We start from the raw sequence: 27,375 nt of genomic DNA on the forward strand, positions 1-27,375 counted from the left end.
TGCGTCCATATTTCAGGAGCGTCTTGTACATGACCTCCCCCAAATGGTGCCCTCCTGTGTCCCCATGTCTCCCCCAGGTGTCCTCCTGTCACCCCCAGTTGTCCTCCTGTACCCCCATGTGTCAGTGCTGTACCCCCATGTGTCAGTGCTGTACCCCCAAGTGTCCTCCTGTCCCTCCCAAGTGTCCTCCTGTCCCCCCCAAGTGTCCTCCCAAGTGTCCTCCTGTCCCCCCAAGTGTCCTGTCCCCCCAAGTATCCTGTCCCCCCAAGTGTCCTCCTGTCCCCCCCAAGTGTCCTCCTGTACCCCCAAGTATCCTCCTGCCCCCCCAAGTGTCCCCCAGTGTCCTCCCAAATGTGCTCTTGTCCCCCCCAAGTGTCCTCCTGTCCCCCCAAGTGTCCTGTCCCCCCAAGTGTCCTGTCTCCCCAAGTGTCCTCCTGTCCCTCCCAAGTGTCCTCCTGTACCCCCAAGTGTCCTCCTGCCCCCCAAGTGTCCCCCAGTGTCCTCCCAAATGTGCTCCTGTCCCCCCCAAGTGTCCTCCTGTCCCCCCCAAGTGTCTTCCCAAAGTGCTCCTGGCCCCCCGAGTGTCCTCCCGAGTGCCCTCCTCACTGTGTATCCCACTGTGAGTCCTCCCCCCCCTCTGTCGCTGGGTCCCCCCCCTCTGTCGCTGGGTCCCCCCCTCTGTCGCCGGGTCCCCCCCTCTGTGAGAAGCGGCAGCGTCAGAAGCTTACCTCCTCCATCTTGCCCGCGGCGACTGAAGGCCTCCGGCACCTGTGGGCGGCTTCCTCTAGTGCCGGCTTGTAATGACGCGTCATTGATGACGCGTCATTGATGACGCGTCATTACAAGCCGGCACTAGAGGAAGTCGCCCACAGGAGCCGGAGGTCTTCAATCGCCGCGGGCAAGATGGAGGAGGTAAGCTTCTGACGCTGCCGCTTCTCACAGAGGGGGACCCGGCGACACAGGGGGGGGTGACCCGGCGACACAGGGGGAGGTGGAGGCAAGCGGGGAGGACTCACAGCGGCAAGGCAGGGAATACCCGATGGCGTCGGGTCGGCGGTTTGTATCGGCGGGCGTCCGTAAGTCGGGGATTCCCTGCCTTTGCCGTATAAGACGCAGGGACTTTTTCTCCCCATTTTTTGGGGAGAAAAAGTGCGTCTTATACGGCGGAAAATACGGTATATATATATATATATATATATATATATATATACAGTGGTGTGAAAAACTATTTGCCCCCTTCCTGATTTCTTATTCTTTTGCATGTTTGTCACACTTAATGTTTCTGCTCATCAAAAACCGGTAACTATTAGTCAAAGATAACATAATTGAACACAAAATGCAGTTTTAAATGATGGTTTTTTTTATTTAGTGAGAAAAAAACCCTCCAAATCTACATGGCCCTGTGTGAAAAAGTGATTGCCCCTCTTGTTAAAAAATAACTTAACTGTGGTTTATCACACCTGAGTTCAATTTCTGTAGTCACCCCCAGGCCTGATTACTGCCACACCTGTTTCAATCAAGAAATCACTTAAATAGGAGCTATCTGACACAGAGAAGTAGACCAAAAGCACCTCAAAAGCTAGACATCATGCCAAGATCCAAAGAAATTCAGGAACAAATGAGAACAAAAGTACTGTAATTGAAATCTATCAGTCTGGTAAAGGTTATAAAGCCATTTCTAAAGCTTTGGGACTCCAGCGAACCACAGTGAGAGCCATTATCCACAAATGGCAAACACATGGAACAGTGATGAACCTTCCCAGAAGTGACCAGCCGACCAAAATTACCCCAAGAGCGCAGAGAAAACTCATCCGAGAGGCCACAAAAGACCCCAGGACAACATCTAAAGAACTGCAGGCCTCACTTGCCTCAATTAAGGTCAGTGTTCACGACTCCACCATAAGAAAGAGACTGGGCAAAAACGGTCTGCATGGAAGATATCCAAGGCGCAAACCGCTTTTAAGCAAAAAGAACATTAAGGCTCGTCTCAATTTTGCTGAAAATACATCTCAATGATTGCCAAGACTTTTGGGAAAATACCTTGTGGACCGACGAGACAAAAGTTGAACTTTTTTGGAAGGTGCGTGTCCCGTTACATCTGGCGTAGAAGTAACACAGCATTTCAGCAGAAGAACATCATACCAACAGTAAAATATGGTTGTGGTAGTGTGATGTACAATTGTATCTATCTTCCTACTACTAAAAATGACTCTTTTTTTAGTTACCCCATGGTTTTATTTTATATTCAAACATTTACAAAGTAGATTTAATGTTTTATTGTCACTGCTCAATGCCAGTCTGTTAAGAATCCTAGAACTAAAATGCCTGACCTTTTTTATTTATCCCCTGCTCTCAGAAGCTTTTCTCTGCCAGGAAAGAGTTTTATGGCTGTAATTCCTTCTTAACGAGGGTTGCACTATAGTCATCCAGCGCTGTACCTTGGTGAAATTATTTAACGAGCAGGGATGTGAGCACTTCCCAAGCCCACTGCAGAATCCCGTAGGGGCAAAGTTTGAATGGGGTAAAGCGGTGAAACGAGAGGGATTAGATTGTGAGCTCCTCTGAGGGACAGTTAGTGACAAGACAATATACTTTGTACAGAGCTGCGTAATATGTCAGTGCTATATAAATACTTATATAAATAAATGAAAAATGATGATGGGTTCTGCAGTAAATCCAGAATGTATACATGTGTCCTTGATGTTTCCAGCCTTAGCTCCCCACATCCTGATGACTTTTGATTCTGCAGGGTCTTCAAAGCAGTGCAGTGCCCAGTCATGTGTCCAAATCCTTCTCCTCACAGAGCAGTGCATGCTGGGAACCAGGGCGGGGCCGATGGAGAGGAGGATGCAGAGCCCAGTGGGCACACCTGTGTCTCCCCGGGTGCCCCCCTTCACCCGGCCATATGCAGAACATTGCACAGCGGTTCTGCGTCTCCCCTCTGATGCCCTCCAGTGGTGCCTTTTACTCAGAGGTGTATCTAGGGAATAACAGCGAACCATGGCAAACACTGAAGTCCGACCCTGGGGAAGGGAGTGTACCCTCCAAATATTTAGTCTCTGTTCAATTGGTTGTGTCCAAGTTGAAGTGAAGCCTATAAGAATGGAGAATCACAATAGGTGAGCCCATACATGTCCCCCAAATAAGGTAAGCAGCTGGTCCCCCCAGAAGATGTAACCAGGCAGCAGAATGTCCCCCAGATAAAAACTAGATTATGTATGGAGATAGTCAGGGATGCTACGGAAGCCTCAGTAAGTGGCACCCATGGCACATGCCCATCCCTGTACCCCTGCAGATACGCCTCTTACTGCACCACTGGAGGAGTCAGAGAGGGGACCCTGAGATGTGCGATGTGGAGGAGAGATGCTGACGTTCCCTGAGGAGCAGACAGGTGAGTTCTGCCCGCATCCTCCACTACTGCACTGCTCTGCATAGTGTGTGTGTGTGTGTGTGTGTGTGTGTGTGTGTGTGTGTGTGTGTGTGTGTGTGTGTGTGTGTGTGTGTGTGTGTGTGTGTGTGTGTGTGTGTGTGTGTGTGTGTGTGTGTGTGTGTGTGTGTGTGTGTGTGTGTGTGTGTGTGTGTGTGTGTGTGTGTGTGTGTGTGTGTGTGTGTGGGGGGGGGGATATATATACACACACAAACAGAACATAAGCACTTACACTTTTCTTCCTCCTTTAGGATAGTGTACGCAAAAGCTAGAAGCTGGAGGTTTCTCAACACCTTTATTAGCATACATAGTTCAAAGAGTTTGCAGCACACAGAGAGGTCTCTATTGAACAAGTTGCAAAGTAAGATACAGAGTCAGTGACAGGATAAATCCTTTATGACGTCCAATGCCCGAGCAGTGTTTTCACTGTTTCAATCAATGGTTATTGCATGTGATACCTCAAGTGTGGGGCCTTTGGGTTACAGCGCATGAGTAGGCATACTACATGTGTGCAGGAAAATACACAGCACATGGAGGCACTGGAGGTCAGCATACAGGGCTATGACAGGCACTGAGATGTTGCTGTAGTCAATGCCCATTTTCCTGCATGTGCTATTTTCCTGCAATTAAATGGGGTCAGTTATGCACTGTTTGAAAAATACACACAAAAGAAGGACAGGAGCCTAAAATAGTGTGCAGTATATATCTATAGTTTGACTTGTGAAAGAAGATGTGTAGGAAACAAAATGAGGTACTCATTGCTAGATAGCTATCACCTTCAGCGTAGGTGGGGACCACCCGCATCACACTCGGGTATGTGGATGGCTTCTCAGGGGGTAGGGCACTCTCTCTAAAAGGTGAGGCTCCAACAGTTTTGCTGACAGTTTTTTTTTTTGGGGGGGGGGGGTTGTTATTCTCCTTACATTCGCACTGTATATAGTATGTTATACACTCCTGACGAAGCCCACTAAGGGTGAAACATGTTGAGCTATAGTGCACCAGGGTGTGTGTAGCTGTCTCATCTCATCTACTGTCTCCTGGGGTGTGAACTGTTTGAGGGTTTTGCAGAATCATAAGGTGGAACCAGTGTATTCAATATATTGTATATTGTGCAGTACCGGCATGCAATGTACAATAAGCTGAGGTTTTGCTAATTGATGCAAATTTACTAGGATATGCATTAAAAAGGGAGGCTCGACCAGGTTTTGAATTGGTTTTTCCACATGGGGGTTTGTGCATTTAGGAGCTTCTTCTCACCACATAGTTTAAATTAAACATGTATAAATTACTCCTTGTCTCACAATGTTCACCACCTTTAGCTGTGGTATTGCGTTTAATAGTGGTTTACTCTCAGTAATCTGCATTGAAGGTGTGATTATTTGACTCGGAGGGGCCTCTGTTTTGTTTTATCTTCTTACTGAAGCAAGCAAGCGTGGTTTCTACCTCTCTGGACCTGGTTCTGGTGCTGAGCTGGACCAGGAGAAATGCTACTAGCGGATAAACCATTTCATAAGCCACCCAGATCATTCATCAATCAGCAGCATTATTAGGCTCAGAAGACTAGCGCAGCTTTTCATACAAGACAAATCTAATGTCCACTCAAGTCCTATTCTTTCCCGATTCTGGGTCAGTTGTGTCCAATGACCTTCTCCTTCTCCTAGTTCTGAGTCCAGACTGGAGAATTTCAGATCTTTCCCTCATTGATCCAATGTTGTGTCCAATCAGGATTGAGGCAGCTTCCTTCATCCAGTTTGAAGGACTTTCAGACAGCTGTGTAAAAAAACAAAACCACAAATAGGTATAGCATAACATAGGTATAACACAACACAGTAGATCCTCAGTGCTGCAACCCAAATAATGTGCATTACTAGGGAGTCAAACCACTTCACATTTGGATCCACCAAATTTGCTGTTCAGATCCAAAGGACAGAAATGACTGGGTCTTTACCCGGATTTAGTTCTGCCTCAGGTAACTGATTTCAGAATAATAGCTATAGCTTCCTCAGTTCTGACTCAACCGCCTAACACAAAGCATTGTGGGAAGTGAGGATGCAATTCTATGAGGTCCAGATTGCCTGCAGACACTGAGGAAGATATGGATACAGATATAAAAGAAATAGCTACACCTTCAGAGTATTATAATTTGAGTGTATTGGTCTGTGCAGTATATAATTGGAAAAGGGCTCTTGGGTGGGTTTTTTTGGTAAGTGCTGGCAACTCGATACATATTTCAGCTGCCATCTTTATACTTCTGCCCAGAAAATGGCACCAAGACACTTTTTTACCCAAACTAAACAAAACATTTGCAGTAATAGTACATCAGATGAGTGTCTGTAATGGAAACCGATCTCACCTGTACTACACATGGCGACACTCCGCTTCTCCTCTGAAAGACAATAAGGTTCAGGATTAATTATTTACACTAGATTTTTCCCAAGAAAGTGAACACAGTTGACAATCTAATATTGTGTGTCTGCTGACAGCTATTCACACCATGAAACCAGACATTTCCTGGTAAAAACCATCGGGAACTTTCTGCTATGCATACTGCGCCTGTGCAGGAAGGTCTCGGTGACGTCGCTGAGAGCAAGGACAGCCAGGGCCGCGTAGGCGCAGTGGATTGCGACATTTAAGTCACAAAGACCGGAAGTGAGCTGTGGCGGGGACTGGAGCATCGTTTTGTACCGGCGCGGGCACAGGACATCTGCAGGGGTGGGGGCCGGTAGAAGCCCAGGTAAGTGGATCGGAGATTAACTTTTACTCATTGCATAATTGTGTTCCTTACATATTGTTTGTAGGGCATTCCTCAAGCCAATTTTTTTTCTTTAATACCCTAATTCCCTATAAACTAAACAAGCCTTGCTCGCAGCTCCTCCAGTGCCTAGGCACTCAGACCCATGTAGCAAGGGGTTAAGGGAGCTCAGTCTGGGCAGGAGGAGGAGGAGGTGTTACTAGCCAGAGATTTCAGAGGCAGAGGGGAGGAGAGAGGAGGAGAGGGGAGGGGAGTTTTCACAGGCTGAGGGCAGGAGATGCAGAGCAGCTTGCCTGTGTGTAATGATCACAAGCAGAACATGGCTGCTGTCATTGTATCACAGGAAGAAATAATCATCTACTGTTGAAGCTGTTTGTAGCTAGATTTGCTGTGTAAACTATCTAAACTTTAGCTAAGATATATAGACAAGTTACTAGTTATAGTTAGTTTTTTTTAAGAGGGGGGGGGGGGGTGCTCCTTTTAAAGGCATACTAACGACAATTTATGAAAGAGAGAGAGAAAAAAATCCATCCAGGCTTAGTTCAGACTACAGTTTATAGACTTCTGGCTTTTGCTGGTGACACTTAGTAGTTCTTGCACAACCTTGCAACATTTACCTTGTAGAAAAGCACAGTTGAAGTGGCTGCACAATTCACAAGTGCTGTTTAGAATGTAGACACCTCCTTCCCTCCTAACATAGCGGAACTTCTCAGCCACAGGGATCAACACCTCATACTCTTTGGGATAGGAAGAGATTTTGTGGATATCAACTCCAAAACAGGTGGTGATCTCAAAGAAAAGTCCCCCTTGGTATGCTTTAGCCACCTCAAGGTTCAGGGAGGTAGATGTGAACCTCCCAAACCTCAGAACAGAGTCAGACACCTCAAAAGTCATGTCCGTTCCCCGATAGGCTGTGTGGCTTCTTCTGGAGTTCCTTTTCATGATCTGCAGAGCCCTCGTGATGTAGAAATGAAGAGCCTTATAGTGGAAATTCAGCATGTAGTGTTGCCTAGATCTCCCGGCTAAGCTGACATTCCTATTGAAGGCTTTGTAGATGGGCTCTCCCTCAGGCCAGTCTGTGGTGTAGACGGTAATGGCTATCCCAAACTCATCTCGGAAACCATCAGGAATACGAAGCTTTGGCTTTAACTTCTTCCATTGCTCCTCTGCTCGGTTCCAAGCTGCACCGAAGGCCACGTTCCAGGACTTCTCAAAGGCCAGGACTTTTGGCATGACATCGGTCTCCAGAGTTTCTTCACAGCCTTTGTATTGATCATCAAATGCGTTCGACATGAAGTCCAGGTTCAGCAGGTTACATTGCGTCTGCCAGGGATAGGAACAAGGGTTACACAAAATCACAAGGCAGCTTGTTGTAGCAAAATGTTTGCATATCTTTTTTGTGTGTATATACCTCCCAACTTTCTGAGTTAAGAAAGAGGGACACTTTTAGACATGCCCCGGACACACCTCCAGTCATGCCCCGGACACACCTCCAGTCATGTCCCAGACACACCTCCAGTCATGCCCCGGACATACCTCCAGTCATGCCCCGGACATACCTCCAGTCATGCCCCTGACACACCTCCAGTCATGCCCCAGACACACATCCAGTCATGCCCCTGACACACATCCAGTCATGCCCCAGACACACCTCCAGTCATGCCCCAGACACACCTCCAGTCATGCCCCTGACACACCTCCAGTCATGCCCCTGACACAACTCCAGTCATGCCCCAGACACACATCCAGTCATGCCCCTGACACACCTCCAGTCATGCCCCAGACACACCTCCAGTCATGCCCCAGACACACCTCCAGTCATGCCCCTGACACACCTCTAGTCATGCCCCAGACACACCTCCAGTCATGCCCCAGACACACCTCCAGTCATGCCCCGGACACACCTCCAGTCATGCCCCTGACACACCTCCAGTCATGCCCCAGACACACCTCCAGTCATGCCCCTGACACACCTCCAGTCATGTCCCAGACACACCTCCAGTCATGCCCCAGACACACCTCCAGTCATGCCCCTGACACACCTCCAGTCATGCCCCAGACACACCTCCAGTCATGCCTCAGACACACCTCCAGTCATGCCCCAGACACACCTCCAGTCATGCCTCTGACACACCTCCAGTCATGCCCCAGACTCACCTCCAGTCATGCCCCTGACACACCTCCAGTCATGCCCCAGACACACCTCCAGTCATGCCCCAGACACACCTCCAGTCATGCCCCTGACACACCTCCAGTCATGCCCCAGACACACCTCCAGTCATGCCTCTGACACACCTCCAGTCATGCCCCAGACACACCTCCAGTCATGCCCCAGACACACCTCCAGTCATGCCTCTGACACACCTCCAGTCATGCCCCAGACTCACCTCCAGTCATGCCCCTGACACACCTCCAGTCATGCCACAGACACACCTCCAGTCATGCCCCAGACACACATCCAGTCATGCCCCGGACACACCTCCAGTCATGCCCCGGACACATCTCCAGTCATGCCCCGGACACACCTCCAGTCATGCCCCGGACACACCTCCAGTCATGCCCCGGACACACCTCCAGTCATGCCCCAGACACACCTCCAGTCATGCCCCTGACACACCTCCAGTCATGCCCCAGACACACCTCCAGTCATGCCTCAGACACACCTCCAGTCATGCCCCAGACACACCTCCAGTCATGCCTCTGACACACCTCCAGTCATGCCCCAGACTCACCTCCAGTCATGCCCCTGACACACCTCCAGTCATGCCCCAGACACACCTCCAGTCATGCCCCAGACACACCTCCAGTCATGCCCCTGACACACCTCCAGTCATGCCCCAGACACACCTCCAGTCATGCCTCTGACACACCTCCAGTCATGCCCCAGACACACCTCCAGTCATGCCCCAGACACACCTCCAGTCATGCCTCTGACACACCTCCAGTCATGCCCCAGACTCACCTCCAGTCATGCCCCTGACACACCTCCAGTCATGCCACAGACACACCTCCAGTCATGCCCCAGACACACATCCAGTCATGCCCCGGACACACCTCCAGTCATGCCCCGGACACATCTCCAGTCATGCCCCGGACACACCTCCAGTCATGCCCCGGACACACCTCCAGTCATGCCCCAGACACACCTCCAGTCATGCCCCTGACACACCTCCAGTCATGCCTCTGACACACCTCCAGTCATGTCCCAGACACACCTCCAGTCATGCCCCAGACACACCTCCAGTCATGCCCCTGACACACCTCCAGTCATGCCCCAGACACACCTCCAGTCATGCCTCAGACACACCTCCAGTCATGCCCCAGACACACCTCCAGTCATGCCTCTGACACACCTCCAGTCATGCCCCAGACTCACCTCCAGTCATGCCCCTGACACACCTCCAGTCATGCCCCAGACACACCTCCAGTCATGTCCCAGACACACCTCCAGTCATGCCCCTGACACACCTCCAGTCATGCCCCAGACACACCTCCAGTCATGCCTCTGACACACCTCCAGTCATGCCCCAGACACACCTCCAGTCATGCCCCAGACACACCTCCAGTCATGCCTCTGACACACCTCCAGTCATGCCCCAGACTCACCTCCAGTCATGCCCCTGACACACCTCCAGTCATGCCACAGACACACCTCCAGTCATGCCCCAGACACACATCCAGTCATGCCCCGGACACACCTCCAGTCATGCCCCGGACACATCTCCAGTCATGCCCCGGACACACCTCCAGTCATGCCCCGGACACACCTCCAGTCATGCCCCAGACACACCTCCAGTCATGCCCCTGACACACCTCCAGTCATGCCCCAGACACACCTCCAGTCATGCCCCTGACACACCTCCAGTCATGCCCCAGACACACCTCCAGTCATGCCCCAGACACACTTCCAGTCATGCCCCAGACATACCCCTAGTCATGCCCCAGACACACCTTCAGCTATGACCTGAAACACCCCTAGTCACACTTACCATGAAGAATTTATGAGCAAAAGGGAAAGTTAGAAGTTTTGTCAGCATAGTTTAGACACTATACAGCTGTATGGCACAATACAAAATGAACCACTTCTTGGATATTGTAGGTAATTACTGGTATGGTAGATATCAGTGGCAAGCTGGTATTGTTACTTGGATTCTCTTGTGGCTGGCATGGAGTCATATTCAGTATCTTGTGGCAGATACAGTAGACAGTGATTGGTAGTGATAGTAATAGACTCTAATGGCAGCTAGGTAGCAATATTCAGAATATTGTGGTGGATAGATAGTGATCGGTAGTGATAGTTAGACTCTAGTGGCCGTTAGGCAGAGACATTCAGAATCTTGTGGTGGCTAATGATCGGTAGCGACAGTTAGACTCTAATAACAGGCAGGCAGTAATCGGTAGATTCTACTGGCAGGTGGGTAGTGATAGTTATATTTAAGTGCCAGGAAGATAGTTATAGATCAGCATATCAGCATCAGGTAAGTACAGTAGTCATAGTTAGGTAGGCAGTAGGTAACAGGTAGAAGCTTGACAAGTGGTAGATAGAGAGAGACAGACAAATAGTAGGTGCTAAGTGGCAACGGGTGAACGGTGGCGTGGAGGATAGCACTCTTGTCTTGTAGCACTGGGTCCCTGGTACCGACTCCCAGTCAGGGCATTATCTGCAAGAGTTTGTATGTTCTTCCTGTGTCTGCATGGGTTTACTCTAGGCACTCTGTTTCCTCGCACACTTCAAAAATATACAGATAAGTTAATTAGCTTCCCCCTTAATTATCGCTAAACTACGATGGACATGGCTATTGTAGGATTAGAATGTGAGCCCCTGACTGTAAGGGATAGTCACGGACAAGACTGGTACTCTGTACAGCGCTGCAGAAGATGTCAACACTATATAATTACTAAATAATAATAAAATTGGTGCTAAGCAGCAGTGACAACAACAGGGATCAGCAACATTGAAAGGAGGGGTGGGACACAGAACAAGGGGGCAGGATCCTAGACAGCCCCAGACAAATTGGGATGGTTGGGCCTTATGTTCGTGTACCCCGTGTGTGTTGAGAATGGGAACAAGAGACCAGAGTCCTTATTCTCTTTCCTTTTTCTCCTGTCCTTATTCTATTTCCATTTTCTACTAAGGTTTTTCTTAGGAGATCATTTTTCATCTTCTGTTTCAAATAACTTTTCAGCACTCTGCAATTGAAAACGTATGAAAAAGTAGGTATTTTCTGGCTTGCAGGTGGCTTAAAGAGACTCTGCAACAAATTTTTCAGCCTTAGTTCTTCTATCCTATAAGTTCCTATGCCTGTTCTAATGTGCTCTGGCTTACTGCAGCCTTTCCTAATTGCACTGTCTCTGTAATAAATCGTATCTCCTTTCCTCTGTCGTGTCTGTCGGGCTAAGGCTTGAATGTGTGGAATGTGCAGGGCTGCTTGTGATTGGATAGACGCGATACACACCCTCTGCAGGCCCCCTGCACACTCTGTATGACTCACACACTCTGTTTATGTGAGCCTATCACAAGCTGGTTAGTTTGTTTGTAAACACTGCCTAAAACTGTTCATTACAAGCCAGGATTGCAGCAGAGAGTGGCAGAAACAGCACAGAGGGGCACAGGAGAAAATAAGGAATAGAATGGTATGCTTTTTAGTGTAAGAATATTAGAGTACAGACTCTCTTTAAAGCTAACGGGAAGCGAAAAAACAAACAAACAGATACTTACCTAAGAAGAGGGAAGGCTTGGGGTCCTATAGAGCCTTCCTGCTTCACTCACTGTCCCCTCGTTCCAGTGCTGGATCCCACGTTAGCAGTCTCTGACCCATGGCCGTTTTTAGGTACGTGCGGGGCGTGCAACCGCCCGGGGCGCAGTGTGGCAGTGAGGAGAAGGGGGCGCAGGCAAAAGTAGGAGTGAAAGATGGTGACGCGCGGTGCAGCCTACTGAAGAAGACCAGCGCGATCACCTCTTAGCTGCACTCCTCCTGGGCGTCCTGTTGCCTTGGCTGCGACGTCAAGTGAACACCACATGACCAGTTTGTGGTGACACTGACGTACTGCAGCTGTCGGGGTGCCCTAGTAGGAGCATGGCCGTTTTTAGGTACGTGCGGGGCGTGCAACCGCCCGGGGCGCAGTGTGGCAGTGAGGAGAAGGGGGCGCAGGCAAAAGTAGGAGTGAAAGATGGTGACGCGCGGTGCAGCCTACTGAAGAAGACCAGCGCGATCACCTCTTAGCTGCACTCCTCCTGGGCGTCCTGTTGCCTTGGCTGCGACGTCAAGTGAACACCACATGACCAGTTTGTGGTGACACTGACGTACTGCAGCTGTCGGGGTGCCCTAGTAGGAGGAAGAAAGGACTTGCTGCGGACCACGTGTGTGTTTTCCTGCCCAGGTTCCTGCTGCTTCTTCTCTCCTCCTGGACTTCTGTGACTTATGGCAATAGAGGCAGGTAGTTAGCCCAGCTCTTCCCCTGTCGCTCTTCTGATATGGCTGCTCTCAGTGGGAAGGGGGGAGGCGCAGGTTCCAGCTAGCGGCTGGAATGAATGATAGACAGTGAGTGTGGTCGGGCAGGGGGTTCATAAGTGCAGGGAAGCTGGGTGGCCAGTTATAACGGAGGTGGTGGAAGAGCGGTGGGCAGAGCAACACAGCTGCAGGCATGACACCGCCTGCAGCTCATCTGACAGCATGGCCTGGGATAACTTCCTGAAGAGTGGGTCACATCACGGGCAGCTTCTTCCCCCTCCCCTCCGAGAGTCCGAGTCCAGACAAAAGCATGGTGTCGGGGGAAGGGGAGAGTGCTCAGCTGAACGGGCAAGATGTGTCTGTGTCTCTGCTGCCTGTGTCCCTGCCTGGCCTGCATGCTGTGAGTAGGTGCCCTGCTTCTGAGTCCTGACAACCCCTCCTCCACCCCACAGCATTAGGGGGCCTATTTGTCCCCTTCTCCATTAAGGTAACACTTCTCCCAGCAAGCCACCCTCCCCTTTGTATAAAGGTACCACTGCTCCCAGCAAGCCACCCTCCCCTTTCTATAAAGGTACCACTGCTCCCAGCAAGCCCCCCTCACCTCTGTATAAAGGTACCACTGCTCCCAGCAAGCCACCCTCCCCTTTCTATAAAGGTACCACTGCTCCCAGCAAGCCCCCCCTCCCCTTTCTATAAAGGTACCACTGCTCCCAGCAAGCCACCCTCCCCTTTCTATAAAGGTACCACTGCTCCCAGCAAGCCACCCTCCCCTTTCTATAAGGTACCACTGCTCCCAGCAAGCCCCCCCTCCCCTTTCTATAAAGGTACCACTGCTCCCAGCAAGCCCCCCTCCCCTTTCTATAAAGGTCCCCGTGCTCCCAGCAAGCCCTCCTCCCCTTTCTATAAAGGTCCCACTGCTCCCAGCAAGCCCCCCTCCCCTTTCTATAAAGGTACCAGTGCTCCCAGCAAGCCCCCCTTCTACAGAAGTACAGCTCCCAGCCTATACAGGTGCTACAGCTCCCAGCAAGACCTCCCCCCCCCCTCCCCTTTATAGAGGCATTATACTGTAGCTCCTAGCATGCTCCTTTCATCCATAGAGGCACCACAGATCCCAGCATGCCCCCTCCTCTTCCATATAGTATTGTGATTTCCTTCAGGGCCCCTGAGCTGGCTAGGGAAACAACCTGGAGGCGCGCTCCTCTGTGTGTTTTTCTCTTTTCATCTTCACATGTGCCTCATGAGGCACCCACAAGGATGAAGCACACAGAGGAGCAAGCCAGTTGGACAGGTGAGTGAACTCCCCTGAAAATGTTTTGCAGGGTCCCCAGGTGACCACATTTCACATTGGAGGATGAACACTGCTGTGAACGCTGGTTTATTAATACAAAAGTATAAAATCACAGTGCAGTCTAGCAAACATGGGGAAAGAGATGAAACATATACCAGAGTGAGAGGAGGCACAATGGTGATGGGTACAGGATGCCTGATGTCCGTTTCACACTAAATTGTGCTTCTATGGAGGCTACGCAACTTAGCGTAACATGGCCGTCAGGCATCCTGTACCCATCACCCAGGCCCGTTCTTAGGGCCGTGCGGGGCGTGCCGCCGCCCGGGGCGTTGTTGGGAGGGGGGCGCTATAATGGAGGGGGGAGCCGGAGCCGCGGGGAGGGCAGCCTGACCTCTCCCGGGCCGCCCACCGTGCTCCCCCCTCAGATGCAGTGCGAGCGCAGCAGGAAGCACTGTTTACAACTCACCTGCCTGGCTCCAAGCGTTGCTCTCTCGCCGCCTGTCTCCTCTCTCTGCATAGATGCGGATACACACGCTGCTTCCTGTTTAGCCGGAAGCAGCGTGTGTGTGTATCCACATCTATGCAGAGAGAGGAGACAGGCGGTGAGAGAGCAACGCTTGGAGCCAGGCAGGTGAGTTGTAAACAGCGCTTCCTGCTGCGCTCGCTCTGCATCTGAGGGGGGAGCACGGAGGGCAGCCCGGGAGAGGGAGGGAGAGGTCGGGCTGCCCTCCCCGCGGCTCCGGCTCCCCCCTCCATTATAGGGGACAGCTACCTATCTAATCTATCCTGGGGGCAGCTACCTAATCTAACCTACACTGGGGGCAGCTACCTAATCTAACCTACGATGGGGGGCAGCTACCTAATCTAACCTACACTGGGGGGCAGCTACCTATCTAACCTATACTGGGGGGCAGCTACCTAATCTAACCTACACTGGGGTGCAGCTACCTATCTAACCTATACTGGGGGGCAGCTACCTATCTAACCTATACTGGGGGGCAGCTACCTAATCTAACCAACACTGGGGGGCAGCTACCTATCTAACCTACACTGGTGGGCAGCTACCTAATCTAACCTATACTGGGGGGCAGCTACCTATCTAACCTACACTGGGGGGCAGCTACCTAATCTAACCTATACTGGGGGCAGCTACCTATCTAACCTATACTGGGGGCACTTATCTAACCTGTATTGGGGGCACCTACCTAGCTAGCCTATACAGGTGGCAACTATACTGGCTACCTATATTGCAGGCACCTACCTAAATAACCTATACTGGGGGCACCTACCTATCTAACCTATGCTGGGGGCAACTATTCTGGCTACCTATATTAGAGGCACCCACCTAGCTAACCTGTACTGGGGCACCTACCTATCTAACTTATACCGGGGTGCCTGCCTATCTAACCTATACTGGGGGCAACTATACTGGCTACCTATACTGGAGGCACCTACCTGGCTAACCTATAGCAGGGGCAACTATACTGGCTCACCTATGCCTGGCTACCTATACTGGGGTACCTATTCTTGGCTACCTATACTGGGGGGACCTATACTAAGTGCAACTAGACCTGACTAACCTATACTGCGGGCACCCATACCTTGCTCGGGAGGGGCGCAATTTTTACACCCTCGCCCTGGGTGCATTTTAGCCTACAAACTGCACTGCTCTGACCGATCAGTTGGAGACTGTGTTCTGTCAACGCAGGAGGATTGGGAAGTCTTGGCCAGCTCCGTTACTCTGTACTGTGCCTGTGCGAGCACGCTCTCTTGTGGCGGGGGATTTAAACAGGGGAGCAAGGGGACCATGGCCCATATGCAATTACATTTTTCACCTGAGTTATCTCCTAGGAGATAAATTTAATCTTCTCTATAAACTGACTTTTCAGCATTTTACAATTGAAAAACTACCCAAATGTTGATGAGAAACAACGATCAATTTTATTTTGACTATTTTAATGCTTGTTGGCGGCTTAAAAGTTATTTTATGACAAGTTATGAAAATATCACTTTAGAGAAAACTCAGGAGAAAAAGTGAATTTCATATGGGCCCGTGAGAGTAGCGGGAAGGCTGTATAGGACCCGGAGTCTTCCATCTCCTTAGGTATCTGTTTTTGTTTGTTTTTTTCACTTCCCATTAGCTTCCCATTTTATTGATAAGCTGTGAAAACATCACCTAGGGGAAAAGTCACAAGAACGTGACCATGATGAGACTTCTGAAATGTCCGTTATTAGTGGTTGGGTGACTACATTTTTTACACACTGCAAACCTTTTCCATTATACACTGTGGTAAAGAGGACTGTATGACTTATGATTGGTATTTCAGGCATCCCTCCCCGACCAGCAGATCTCTGTGTCACCGTGTGTTTTGTGTTATCGAGTTACCTCTGGCCATAAGTTGTAGTTTAGTTCTGCTGCGCTCTTCTTGTTTTTCACTCCAGTTTTTCCTGCAGGACTTTTGTCTTCATAGTCCGCCTCATGGTAATCTAGGAAACGAGAGACTCTCAGGTCAGGAGATGCCAGCAGACAATTATATCCAGCAATGAACTATGTCCTCCTGAGAAGGCTCATACAAATTAAAAAGAGAATAAGCTACAGTCATATATCTTCCCTTACTATCTCAGATTAGTAGACACTTGTATAACGGAGGTGTGATTTGCATGATATAGCCTGTTTCCCTAAAGATAACACCTACCCTTAAAATATTCCCTAGCATCATTTTTTAGGGTTTTTGCGGATGCTTGAAATATAAACATTTTTCCCAAAAATAAGCCCTAGTTACCACTCATAAAAACACAAAAAAATTGTGTTCATGCAGCTATGGTATACATGTAAAGCAGACACGCTCGAAAGAATCGCACCAGACTCCACCAGAAAAAAAAGATTTAAAAAAGAAACAGTCACAAGAAACCCATGATGGGATTCAGGGTTTGGAGAATTTGATGATGTGACAATATCTGAAAAATGTATTATTCAAGAATAAAAAGTAAATTGTTATTCAAAGAAATATAAGACATCACCCGAATACAGGCATGGTCGGAAAATTCCGCGGAATTATTAATTCCGTGATTCACATCAAAATATATTCTCATTCTCTCTCTCTCTCTCTCTCTCTCTCTCTCATCCATCCTCTTATATCATCCAGTAGGGAATTGCAGATTTTCAAAACAGCTTATATACCATAGCTGGGATTTGAACACAGGATGCAGTGTATAGTAGGTATCTGTCTTAACCTCTAGCCCATGACCCACACTACATGGTAAAGCTGGCCTAGCATAAACCATACTACCATTATGATCAATTCAATGGAAAAAGTAGCATGATTAAGGATCGGTACTTTTTGAAAAGCATGCTTATATACCATAGCTGGGATTTGAACCCAGGACACAGTGTGTAGTAGGTATCTGTCTTACCCCCTAGACCATCAACCACACTCAGGGCCGGGCCAAGGCAGAGGCTGGAGAGGCTCCAGCCTCAGGGCGCAGTGTAGGAGGGGGTGCACAATTCATTCAGCTGTCATTCCCAATTGTGTTTGAAGCAGAAATAAATAAGAAAAGGTGATACATGGCAGCGACTGCAAGCCAGATAAGTAGCGATTAAGGTGTTGGGGGGGTTGGGGGCCCTGGGGCACCTCTTAGTGTAATAGCAATCAGTGTGTGATGGCTGGGGGGCACACTTTACTGTCTCAGCCTTGGGTGCTGAAGGACCTTGTCCCACCTCTACATGCTAAAGCTGGCCTAGCATGTACCATACTACCATTATGATCAATTCAATAGATATGCTATGGTATATAAGCATGCTTTTCAAAAAGTACCAATCCTTAATCATGCTACTTTTTCTATTGAATTGATCATAATGGTAGTATGGTTTATGCTAGGACAGCTTTACCATGTAGTGTGGTTCATGGTCTAGAGGTTAAGACAGATACCTACTACACACTGCATCCCGTGTTCAAATCCCAGCTATGGTATATAAGCATGCTTTTCAAAAAGTACCAATCCTTAATCATGCTACTTTTTCTATTGAATTGATCATAATGGTAGTATGGTTTATGCTAGGCCAGCTTTACCATGTAGTGTGGTTCATGGTCTAGAGGTTAAGACAGATACCTACTAGCTACTACACACTGCATCCTGGGTTCAAATCCCAGCTATGGTATATAAGCATGCTTTTCAAAAAGTACCGATCCTTAATCATACTACTTTTTCTATTGCATTGATCATAATGGTAGTATGGCTTATGCTAGGATAGCTTTACCATGTAGTGTGGTTCATGGTCTAGAGGTTAAGACAGATACCTACTACACACTGCATCCTGGGTTCAAATCCCAGCTATGGTATATAAGCTGTTTGAAAATCTGCAATTCCCTACTGGATGATATAAGATGATGTATGGATGGATGGATGGGAGGAGGAGGAGGAGAAACGGCTCAGGAATTTCCTCGGAATGAAACGGTAGCGGAATTTCGGTAGTGGCGGTATGCGGAATTACCACGGAATCGGAAATTGGCTATTCCGACCATGCCTGCCCGAATATAAGACCTAGCACATCTTTTGGAGAAAAAAATAATATAAGACCCTGTCTTATTTGTTGGGAAAAACACAATAGCTGTATAGTTTATTTGCAGACACACACGTATAGGGGCTTGCTTATTAGGGCTATACTGTATCTGAGACCAGATAGCTGCCTTCTTGTACCCCAGAAATCCGATCGCCAATTTAACAATGCCTGATTTATAAGAAAAGGCAACCAGGTTTTGTTCCCTGATTATTGGGGCTATGGTTAGTGCCTTAATTAACACAGCAGCCTCTGAGTAATCTAGACATATCATCACTGCTCCCATTCATTCGCCAATAACTTTATTACTACTTTTCACACCTAAAGGATCTATACATTGTTTTTTTTTCTCCAGAATACATTAGGCATTTAGTGGGTGATGTTTTTGTTTAGTAATGACCTTATTTTCTATGCATTTTAAAGGGAAAATAAAGAAAAAAAAATCAAAAAACACACTATCAAATTACATCCATTATAGCTTTATAATAAACAGAGCTAACTATAAGTTAAACCCACAAATTGTATTTGCTTATTCATACTGGTTATTCAAACATTTAGATTATGTTCCTAGTACAATGTATGGTGAAAATATTGTATTTTGAAAATAAGATGTCTTTTTGATTTCTCATTTTATACTATCATTGATTACAAACACAGACCGTATTTGCAAAAATAGCAGCAATATACCCTCATGGAATAGCTAAGTTCCTAAGGTTTTCATTTTACAGTCTTTTATTTGTGAATATGCAAAAATTGTATTGCTTTTGATTCAGTTTGTCACTAAAAAAGAATATACAAGATATAGGACTCAACCATAAAACACTCTAAACTCTATTCTACTATTTATCAAGGTTAAAATGTTACCACATATGTCTCTTGTAGTTTTGCTAAAGTTTAATCATAATTTTGAAAATTACTTTTTATGTTGGATTGAGTTTGTCCTTACCCATTTTTATGTGACGTGGGTTCAAGCTTTAAAATGCACCAACTACTACTTGTCACGGTTAAAATGATACCACATGTGCCTATTTTAGTAACAAATTGGTGGTGCACTCTCCACAACTACACTGGATGTATATATACATTCTGCATTAATGTGGCCACACACCATACAATTTTTAAATATCTGTTCAATTCAAGAATTGCAAACAATTTTTCTGACTGATTGTAACACTTCACAAATATGATCAATTTACCACACATATATGTTCACTTTTTCTCAATTATGATAAAAATAATTGAAAACTCTGAGAAATTTGCTAGGTTGTGTATATTAATAAACTGATACATACAATCTTTAGAAAAATTGAAGAAAAATTTCCAGCATTCCAGATTGATAAAAATAGAAAAAAAGCGGGAAATCCGATCGGATTTTTTAGTCGAATGAAAAAAAAAGCTTTTGATTTTTTTTCGGGAGATCTGATCATATTTATCGAATTGCCACAAAATCAGATCATTTTATTGTATTGTGTGTGGCCACTAGTGTTGGGCGAACACCTGGATGTTCGGGTTCGGGAAAGTTCGCCGAACATGGCCGCGATGTTCGGCATGTTCGGGCCGAACCCCGAACTCCCCGAACATCCCGCTTTTGGGGGCCCTATGGGGTCGCAGGCATAAGGGGGGAGCATGCCCCGATTGCGGGGGGGTCGGAAATTCCCCCCACCCCCTCCGCTAGCGCTCCCCCCTCTGCCCGCTTCCCCATACAAAAGTTTCAGGAAGTACCGGTCCGGTGGTAGTGGGTGGCTGGCAGTGGGCGGCACTGTGAAGTGAGTGACTGAGGAGGAGGAGTCCGGAGAGTGACGCGTTGAGGGAGGCCGGGCAGCGGGCGGTTCAGCAGTAGTACGGTACTACTGCTGAACCGCCCGCTGCCCGGCCTCCCTCAACGCGTCACTCTCCGGACTCCTCCTCCTCAGTCACTCACTAAACAGTGCCGCCCACTGCCAGCCACCCACTACCACCGGACCGGTACTGTTTTACTTCATTAAACTTTTGTATGGGGTAGCGGGCAGAGGGGGGAGCGCTAGCGGAGGGGGTGGGGGGAATTTCCGACCCCCCCCCGCGATTGGGGCATGCTCCCCCCTTATGCCTGCGACCCCATAGGGGGGCAGTATTCGGCCGAACAGGGCCCTGTTCGGCCGAACAGGGGCCCTGTTCGGCCCTGTTCGCGGCCATTTAGTAGTTCGGGGCGAACCCGAACTTAAAAGGCCGAACACCATCAGGTGTTCGGCCGAACTCGAACATCACCCGAACAGGGTGATGTTCTGCAGAACCCGAACAGTGGCGAACACTGTTCGCCCAACACTAGTGGCCACCTTAAGCTCAACACACACCATACAATCTTGGTTGTACAGATTTACCAAATCTATGTAGTATAAGGGCCAACAGATTGAAAATACCTTGAATGATTGAATGGATAAGCTCTTATACTACATGAAAGTGGTAAGATTGAACAACCAAGATTGTATGGTGTGTGTTGAGCCTTAGGGAGATCTGACAAAGGGATAATGAAAAATAAACCCAATTCCACTCAAACTCTCTCACCATTCAAATGCCAGTAACAAGTCAGGCAGACTATGGGCCTACCCGACTGTGTCTAAGTGGCCATGAAAGTATTAACCATTGAGAAGTATAACGTGATATATTCATTGCTCTCCAACAGTCAGTTTTCGATGTTTGAACTAATAAATTGCTTGCACTGGGAATGTCAATGCGCTGGAATAATGGTGATCAGAACTGAATGATTACTGCATACAGAAAAAAATAAGCCATCTGGGTCCATATGCAATTAAAGCAGAACCAAACATTTTTTTCTAATCAAAAATAAAGTTGCACCCCTAGACAAAAATTTAGTTGCACCACTAATACAAAGATAAATATACACTCCTTCAAGCCTATGAGCATTTCAGTGCATGCTTTTCACCCTTCTCTTTTCATAACTAGGGTTATACAGGTGGCAGCCATTACTTCTGAGCTTAGTAGGAGGTTTTAGATCATGGGTGTGTTTGTCATCAGCTACCCTCCCTCACAGGGGTGTCGTCTATGTGAAATCTCACACAAGCTGAGATCACCTCCCCTGTGACATCATCAGTAGCAGCCTGTGTTTTGTTTTTACATAGTTACATAGTTACATAGTTATTATGGTTGAAAAAAAAGACATACGTCCATCGAGTGTTGTTTTAGTTTTTGTTTTTTATCTCCTCCACCAGTCTGCCGGATTCTGTCCCGGGAATATGAAAGAAAGGGAGGGGTTCCTCCAATAAATGGAAAATATTTTATAGTTGTCACCATGCAGCTGAAAAAAGGCTGCTATTTATTATTATAAGTTAGAAAATAGATTTCTGAAATCTATTATTTTTAATTTGGGTCCACTTTAACTTTTTTCTCCTGAGTTTTCTCCTAAGAGAAAAAATTTCAACCTCTTTTTAAAATAACTTTTCACTAGCACTTTGCAATTGAAAAAGTACTTAAAAGTAGATGGAAAAGTAGATGGAAAAGTACTATCAAAATTACATAAAAAAAAATATTTTGAGTATTTTATCGCTTGCTGGTGTCTTAAAAAGCATTTTATTCACATGGTGTAAAAATATCACCTAGGAGAAATTGCAGGAGAAAAAGTGAATTGCCCTGTGTCCCTGCATACCTGCTCCTACATAATCACCTACTTGTGCTGTCATTTCCTGTCAGTGTTACTTGCAAATTCATTTTCGTATTGAAAGTGCTATTTTCAGTTTCGAGAAAATTTTTTGTAAACAGAGATTGAATTTTCTCATTTTTGCAGCATCACGAAATCACAAAAAAAAAACCAACCCAATATTTTACTGCTAAAAGTGAAAAAACGTGGAAAACCAATATTCTTACTGCAAAAAATTGACTACGAAACCCAAAAAAAATTATTTTTGAGAAACTTATTATGAAAAGTATATTGGAATTTTTGCTCATCACTGTTCCCTGTATAATTAACAACTCATTGTAGTAAACCCAGATAGAGATGTTCTGAACTCCGCCTACTAATTTCCGTAAAGAGCGTAGAACTCTGCTTAATTTTCACAGAATCCTGCAAAATTCTGCCATTTTACATTGCAAGTAGGAACATGTAAAACATTTTTTCTTTTCAAAAAGACCAGGATTTTTTTTTTAAACTTAGTAAAATTACTGTTAGGAATGGTGGAATTACCTTAGCGTCGGAAAGCAACGCGACCGCCACTTCCGTGTCTGACGTCATGGCGGCTGTCGCCGCATCGTCGCGGGCGTCTCTCACGGCCTCTGGCAGAACAGGTCTCTCTGCTGCGCATCAGTTCAGGTCGGCATGCTCGCGCGCGGAGCGGCAGGACCTTTATGGGCTCAGGAGACGAGTCAGCTGACCGGCTGGTCAGCTGACATCTGGTTGCTGTTTCTCTTTGCTGATTGGTGGAAGTATTCTGGGCGGGACGCTTGGAATTGCCTGTCTGCATTTAAGCTTGGAGATGTCAGTAGCCCATTGTCTGTTGTTGCAAATACTTCATGGTACTAGCGCTCAGACCTTAGTCAGATCCTTGTGTGCTTTGATCCGGCAGGACCCCGGGGATTTCACACTATACTAGGATTAATATATATATATTGTATTGATTACTTGTTGTTGACTCTTTTCCTGTTCTTGATTCTGATTCTGCCTTACGATTCTGTACCTCTGCCAATCTGATCTGTTGCTGACTTCTGCCTGAATACTTACTCTGATTCTGCCTTACGATTCTGTACCTTTACCAATCTGATCTGTTGCCAACTTTTGCCTGTCTGACCTCGTTCCCACCAGTGGGCCCTCGCCACTGGGGGTTACTCATCATCCCCATCAGTGGGCCCTCGCCACTGGGGGTTACTCCTCATCCCCATCAGTGGGCCCTCGCCACTGGGGGTTACTCCTCATCCCCATCAGTGGGCCCTCGCCACTGGGGGTTACTCCTCATCCCCATCAGTGGGCCCTCGCCACTGGGGGTTACTCCTCATCCCCATCAGTGGGCCCTCGCCACTGGGAGTTACTCCTCATCCCCATCAGTGGGCCCTCCCCACTGGGGGTTACTCCTCATCCCCATCAGTGGGCCCTCGCCACTGGGGGTTACTCCTCATCCCCATCAGTGGGCCCTCGCCACTGGGGGTTACTCCTCATCCCCATCAGTGAGCCCTCGCCACTGGGGATTACTCCTCACCTCCATCAGTGGGCCCTCGGCACTGGGGGTTACTACCACTGTATTGCTTTCATAAATATTGATGTGTAAACGTGTGCACCAATCACTTGCATAATACATCTATTAAAGTATACTGACGTCAGTAGCGCGCTGAGCTGATTACTGCTGATCATTACAATTACATTATAATACAGTATATACCAAGTCAGAATTCTGATGTGAAACTTGAAATTCTGAATTCTTCAGAATTAAATTGCACCTCCCTAACCCTAGATAATAAAAATACAGGAAGTTTTACTTTCTGCTTTGTGAGTAAGCCCTGAACTAATGACAGAAGCGATTAGAACCGTGGGAAGTTCTGTATGCAAAAACAGTATCCCGTTGCCATGGTTTCAAGCATTGTATAGAGGTCTTACCTGCCATGTATCCCACTAATTCTGGATACACAGAGATGGAGGTGAGGAACAGAAGGAACATTCTGGCGTCTCTATGTGGATGGATATCTTCTACTATGCTGTGTGGAGAAGAGACAAACCAGCTGAGGAAATGAAACTAAAACCAGCCCCCCCCGAGAACCCCCTTCCTGTCACCACCAAACATTGCACTCCACCCATTACCCAGCTAACCTCAGGAATGGTCATTATTCAGCCACTCCCACCACAGGCTGTTATTACTCCGCCAATTGTTGCAAATTAGGGATGGTCAACAAAAAGCTAATTATTTTAAGTTGATGCAAATTTTACACTAATTTTATGTAAATGTATTCAGCTTGGAAATCAGCCAATCAAATGCAGTAAACCCAGAAGAGACTCCTGATCAGACAAGCAGCAAGTCTTTTCCCCGCCTGCAGGAACTGTATTACGCCTCTTTTGCAGGTTCGGCCGAAGGTGGGGAATTCAACGCCTGTCGGTTGCTCCCGTTCACCAGCCGGGGCGCTTGCTAATGCTGCTTGCTGGTGCTTGGCACGGGCGGTGGACAGAACGCCCCACTACAGAGTTGCGTCTGAACATGGCGGTTGCCACTCTCAGATGCAATGTGCAGGAGCAGGATCAACCACCAGGCAACCTAGGCTGGTGTCTGGGGCCTACTGGGTGTCAAGGGGCCCACCACCAGCCACCTTCCCTGACCTCTCTCCACTTCAGCTTACCAAAAGCACCACACGGGGGCCCTAAATCTACTATCTTGCCTAGGGGCCCATTACATCTTAAAAGATACCCGAGGTGAGAGCCGAGGGATATAGAGGCTGCTATATTTATTTCCCGGTAAACAATACCAGTTGCCTGGCCGCCCTGTTGATCTTCTGGCATAAGTAGTGTCTGATTCAAAACCCTGGAACAAGCATATAGCTAATACAGTAAAACCTGAGTCAACTGAGTCAGAGTACCGGATCTGCTGCATGCTTGTTCAGGGCTGCCAGGCAACTGGTATTGCTTAGAAGGAAATAAATATGGCCATATCCCTCTCACCTCAGGTATCCTTAGTCCATATCTGGAGTCCTCTACCTGCACATATGACCAGGGCACCTGCTGGCGTGGGTAGTGGGGCGGAGTCTTCTACGGGCACATGTGACCAGGGCACCTGCTGGCGTGGGCAGTGGGGCGGAGTCCTCTATGAGCACTTGTGACCAGGGCATGGGCCGCACCTAGACCTGGCTTAGACATGAGTTGTGCTGCTGTGTAACTGCATGCCACGCCCAGCACTGGCACACTTCTGTTTACAAACTCTGCCCGTCGCTGTATTAAATTACACCCAGAAGGCACCTGCTGCCTGGCAGATCGGAGTACACGCCAGGGGCACAGCTCAGCTCTAAACGGGCCCTAATTCAATAACCTTATGTTGGGAGATTTACCACAAGAGATGTTTACTCACCTTATCTACAAAACTCAGCACCTGATAAGTAATAAAAGCAGTTAATACAAGTATTATAAACTTACCTAACTTTTTAAAATACTTTGTTGTGTATTTTTTTTTTCATGCTTGGTGGCTGATAAAAGTTGATATGTTCAGAAGATGAAAAAAAAAAACATCACCTACTGTGAAAATTTTCAGGAGAAAGTTCAAATAATAAGTTCTTTTGTCCCAGATTAAAATGTATAGGTTCAGGATGTTTTTTTTTTTTCTTTCTTTTTTTTTTTTTTTTGGATGATAGATATGACCAGTGTTGTCTATATGATAGAACTGCATCTTTTGCTTAAGAGTTATTTGTGATAGGCGCAACTAGGGGTGTGGCTAGAGGTGTGGCAGGAGCATGTCTTAAAATGCCCCTCTTTCTTTTCTCAAAAATTGGTAGGTATGAATTATTGTTAACATTTCTCAGGTGAGAAATGTTTAGCTTATAAGCTCAGAAGGGCAGGGCTCTCTCACCCTTTTGTGTTTTGGAGTTTATTATACATGGGGCTTGATTCACAAAGCGGTGCTAACCTACTTAGCACGTCTAAAGTCTTTAGACACGCTAACCAGGGTGCTAAGTAGGTTAGCACCGGATTTCTCAATCAGATCGTGCGCTAACTTTGCGCGCGCAAAGTTTTATGCGCGCTAAGTCCCATAGGCTTTAATGGGCACTTCGCGCGGAGCGCACTGCGCTCTGTGCAGTACGCGCGTAAAGTTTTACGCGCATAAAGTTTTATGCGCGAAAAGCTTGTCTAGACATGCTAAGGGGGTTTTCACAGGCGTGCTAACAGTTAGCACCGCTTTGTGAATCAAGCCCATGGTATTCATCATGTTACTTTTTTTGACTGTCATTACCAATTCTGTATTATGTATCAATTCTGTATTTTGTTATTGTTATTGTATTGTTACAATTTCTGAATCTTGTATTGATTCTGTATTTTGTATATTGGTGTACACCATTGTCTGTATTATGTACCCTATGCTAGTTTTTCTTACTTTGTACAGCGCCACGGTATATGTTGGCTCTTTATAAATCAATCATAATGATAAGTGAAGTTTGTTGATTCGGGGCTGATGCTCCTCCTGTGATGTGGAAATCCACCTGTAGCATAGACACTGATTGCCCCGGCCATACATGGTGGGTTTGCGCTGTTGGAGGGGCTTGGAGACTAGTTTGGGAATTGCAGCGTGTAGCTGATAACAGTCTCAGCGTTTGGTCGTGTTACACGCACAGCGAGGCAGCCGGATTACCCATCTGTGGGAGGGTTTCTGCAGACGGGACGCCCACATTCCCAGAGGCCTCTTGGATTCTTTCCAAACAGCAATAAAAGTTCTGTAATTATTCACAGAACCCTCCTGATCCTGAGATAAGAGGCCCTGTCTGTCTGCAGCCCGCAGATATGTCACAACACACAGGTGTAGAGCGTGTAAACTCACATGTCCCAGCTCCGTATCTGCCGGATCTGTGCTGCATATGTTGTCACCACTCCCAGCTCGTGTCAGTCACACACTCACCGCGTCCGGAGTGTCAGCTGTTCGGTAATCAAGCTCCTTACTCCGGGGAGGGGGGGGGGGTCTGTGCAGGGAGGCAGAGGCTCGAAGTTTTGCGTTACAATTTCTGTCTTCCTGGTTCACAATGTGGAGGAAGCTGATTACAGGGAAGTGACAGCAAAACCTCACAGCAAACACACTGATTAACCCCCACACTGCCGGATCACTACTACACGGCACACACAGCTCTGATTAACCCCCACACTGCCGGATAACTACTACACGGCACATACAGCTCTGATTAACCCCCACACTGCCAGATCACTACTACACGGCACCAACAGCTCTGATTAACCCT

The 27,375-nt window shown here is 47.4% G+C and overlaps 1 protein-coding gene across 3 annotated transcripts; it reads right to left on the bottom strand.

Annotated features, from left to right (window-relative positions):
* Window positions 1-3,703: 3,703 nt before the first annotated feature.
* Window positions 3,704-27,117, bottom strand: LOC137542491 (ecto-ADP-ribosyltransferase 5-like). Of its 3 annotated transcripts, none has more exons than XM_068264450.1 (6): window positions 26,964-27,116; window positions 24,053-24,145; window positions 16,306-16,406; window positions 6,797-7,502; window positions 5,781-5,813; window positions 3,704-5,197 (listed from the first exon to the last, which is right to left on the bottom strand). In XM_068264450.1, exons 1-6 carry the CDS (start codon window positions 26,998-27,000, stop codon window positions 5,190-5,192), a joined length of 978 nt encoding a protein of 325 aa, XP_068120551.1. In that variant the 5' UTR covers window positions 27,001-27,116; the 3' UTR covers window positions 3,704-5,189. The 3 variants fall into 3 exon arrangements, with proteins under 3 accessions (XP_068120551.1, XP_068120561.1, XP_068120570.1); XM_068264460.1 differs by having other exon boundaries at window positions 24,053-24,150; window positions 26,964-27,115; XM_068264469.1 differs by lacking the exon at window positions 24,053-24,145 and having other exon boundaries at window positions 26,964-27,117.
* Between the last annotated feature and the right edge of the window lie 258 nt (window positions 27,118-27,375).

This window comes from Hyperolius riggenbachi, chromosome 2 (genome assembly GCF_040937935.1).
Source record: "Hyperolius riggenbachi isolate aHypRig1 chromosome 2, aHypRig1.pri, whole genome shotgun sequence".
Lineage (NCBI taxonomy): Eukaryota > Metazoa > Chordata > Amphibia > Anura > Hyperoliidae > Hyperolius > Hyperolius riggenbachi.